Here is a 1,706-nt window from a genome sequence, read left to right as displayed (position 1 = left end):
TCCCTACAAAAACTACTTGGTTTTTAACAGATACAAATGGAACGGTAGTTTTACGGTCGAATTATTTGTGCCTGTTAATACAAATGATGTATTAAAAGTTTGTTTTCTCCAGATTTTATCCTTGTTGCAGGTTTTTAACTAATCAAGTGTTTTTGTCTTCATAGTGCTTTTAGGTGCCTGAAAGTGTTAACACTTCAAGACCTCAGTTTGCGGTGGTTTTTAAGTACTGAGTAACTAGAGCATTTTGTTAAGGGAAGGTGACAACGTGTGTGCTGTGTGAGGATTCCTTGGGCATGAAAACATGCTGTGTAGAGGAAAAGATTCTTCAGAGTTGTCGTCTAATTGCTGCTCTTTATTTGTAATGATGCACCAAGTTAATGAACATGAGATTCACCAAAGCTTACCAAAGTCAGACAGTCCCGAAAGGAAATAAGCTGTTTATTCCAAGCAGTTCCTTTTCTTAAAGGTAGTGAGTAAACAGGGAGGGAATGCAGTTCAGGGACTCGGAATAAATTCCTGCTTTGAGTACTGTCAGACACAGACGTTGTTGAAGTGTTATGTACCGAAAGACATTGTGTGATTTTGAACCTGGCTCTGGTTTCTCTTTTAGAAGACATCAAACCGGACTGGTAGAATAAGGACTCTTCCATAACAAGGAAAAGGAACCAGCCTATAATCTCTAGCTCTCAGCAGCCCTACTCCACAGGGTTTTTCTTTTCTATGTCCTGCAGATGGATTTAACCTTTTATGAATTTGTGGTTTTAAAGAGATTTAAATTTACAGAAAACTGTAATAGTGATTTGTTTAGTTTTTCACTTGTATTTGCCACTGATCTGTGCGTTCTGCTTGGTTATGTTTCATGCCTTTTAAAGCTGTTAGCATTGCAATGCTCCCTTTGTTTCCTTACCAGAACACAGTGGACATTCCAAACAACACACACACACACAAAAAAAAAAAAAAAATCCAGATCATGATTTGAATTTATTTAAAGGATCTCCAAATTTTTTCATCGAATAAAAATTACAGTAATTCTGTATTTAAGCTTGTCCTATGGATAAAATTTGAGTGCATTTCTTAACAATTTGCAAACAGCTGGGGCACTGCAACTTTAGGGACTTAATCCTGACTGGTGCTCTGTACCTACAGCGTTGAACCGTTTCGGTGGATCGTGAGCGTTCAGCCTCTCCCAGGACCAGGCTCTTAAGGAATCTATACAGGGATTTTTGCACCAAACTGTAATTACTGTGATCAGGTGCTCGTGTGTAAAATCCCTGTGTCCCAGAGGATTTCTAGACCCTTAAGAACAACAAGGCACTTGATAACCTGAGCGAGCGGTTTGGGTTTGCAAGGACAGGACTTGAGCAGATTGGCTTGCGTTAATAGAATTGCACTGACAGTGTTTCTTATAGGATTACTGAATAATTTTTTAATAAAATATAGATTTTATAATCAGGAAAGCCAATACTAGGTACTGGAACAATAGTACAGAGGAGTTAATTTTTATTTCTACAGTGTTAAAAGTGCACTTATATGCTGGTTTATTTACATCTTGGGGAAAGGCGAGAGACTGCAAATAGGGAGATTATTACTACTTTCTTTTTTAAAAAAAGAAGGCTTAAGGCAAATTTTAAGACTAAAAATAAAATGTTTAAGCAATTATAAACAAGGCTAGACCCTTTGAAAAAAAAAGTTTAGAAATATTCTTA

At 36.9% G+C, this 1,706-nt stretch overlaps 1 protein-coding gene across 2 annotated transcripts in view; it reads left to right on the top strand.

Moving 5' to 3' along the window:
- The window catches only part of ATXN7L1 (ataxin 7-like 1), a 111,798-nt gene extending 110,682 nt beyond the window's left edge, over positions 1–1,116 (top strand). Inside the window, exon 11 of one of the 2 annotated variants that reach the window (XM_009070506.1) lies at positions 611–1,116. In XM_009070506.1, coding sequence (XP_009068754.1) covers positions 611–652 — 42 coding nt within the window. In that variant the 3' untranslated portion in view covers positions 653–1,116. The remainder of the gene's footprint in view (positions 1–610) is intronic. The other variant, XM_009070514.1, reaches the window with a different exon arrangement.
- The last annotated feature ends 590 nt before the right edge of the window (positions 1,117–1,706 follow it).

This window comes from Acanthisitta chloris, unplaced genomic scaffold (genome assembly GCF_000695815.1).
Source record: "Acanthisitta chloris isolate BGI_N310 unplaced genomic scaffold, ASM69581v1 scaffold2060, whole genome shotgun sequence".
Classification (NCBI taxonomy): domain Eukaryota; kingdom Metazoa; phylum Chordata; class Aves; order Passeriformes; family Acanthisittidae; genus Acanthisitta; species Acanthisitta chloris.
The sequence above is the reverse complement of the archived record's forward strand: the minus strand, read 5'-3'. Positions and strand labels throughout refer to the sequence as shown.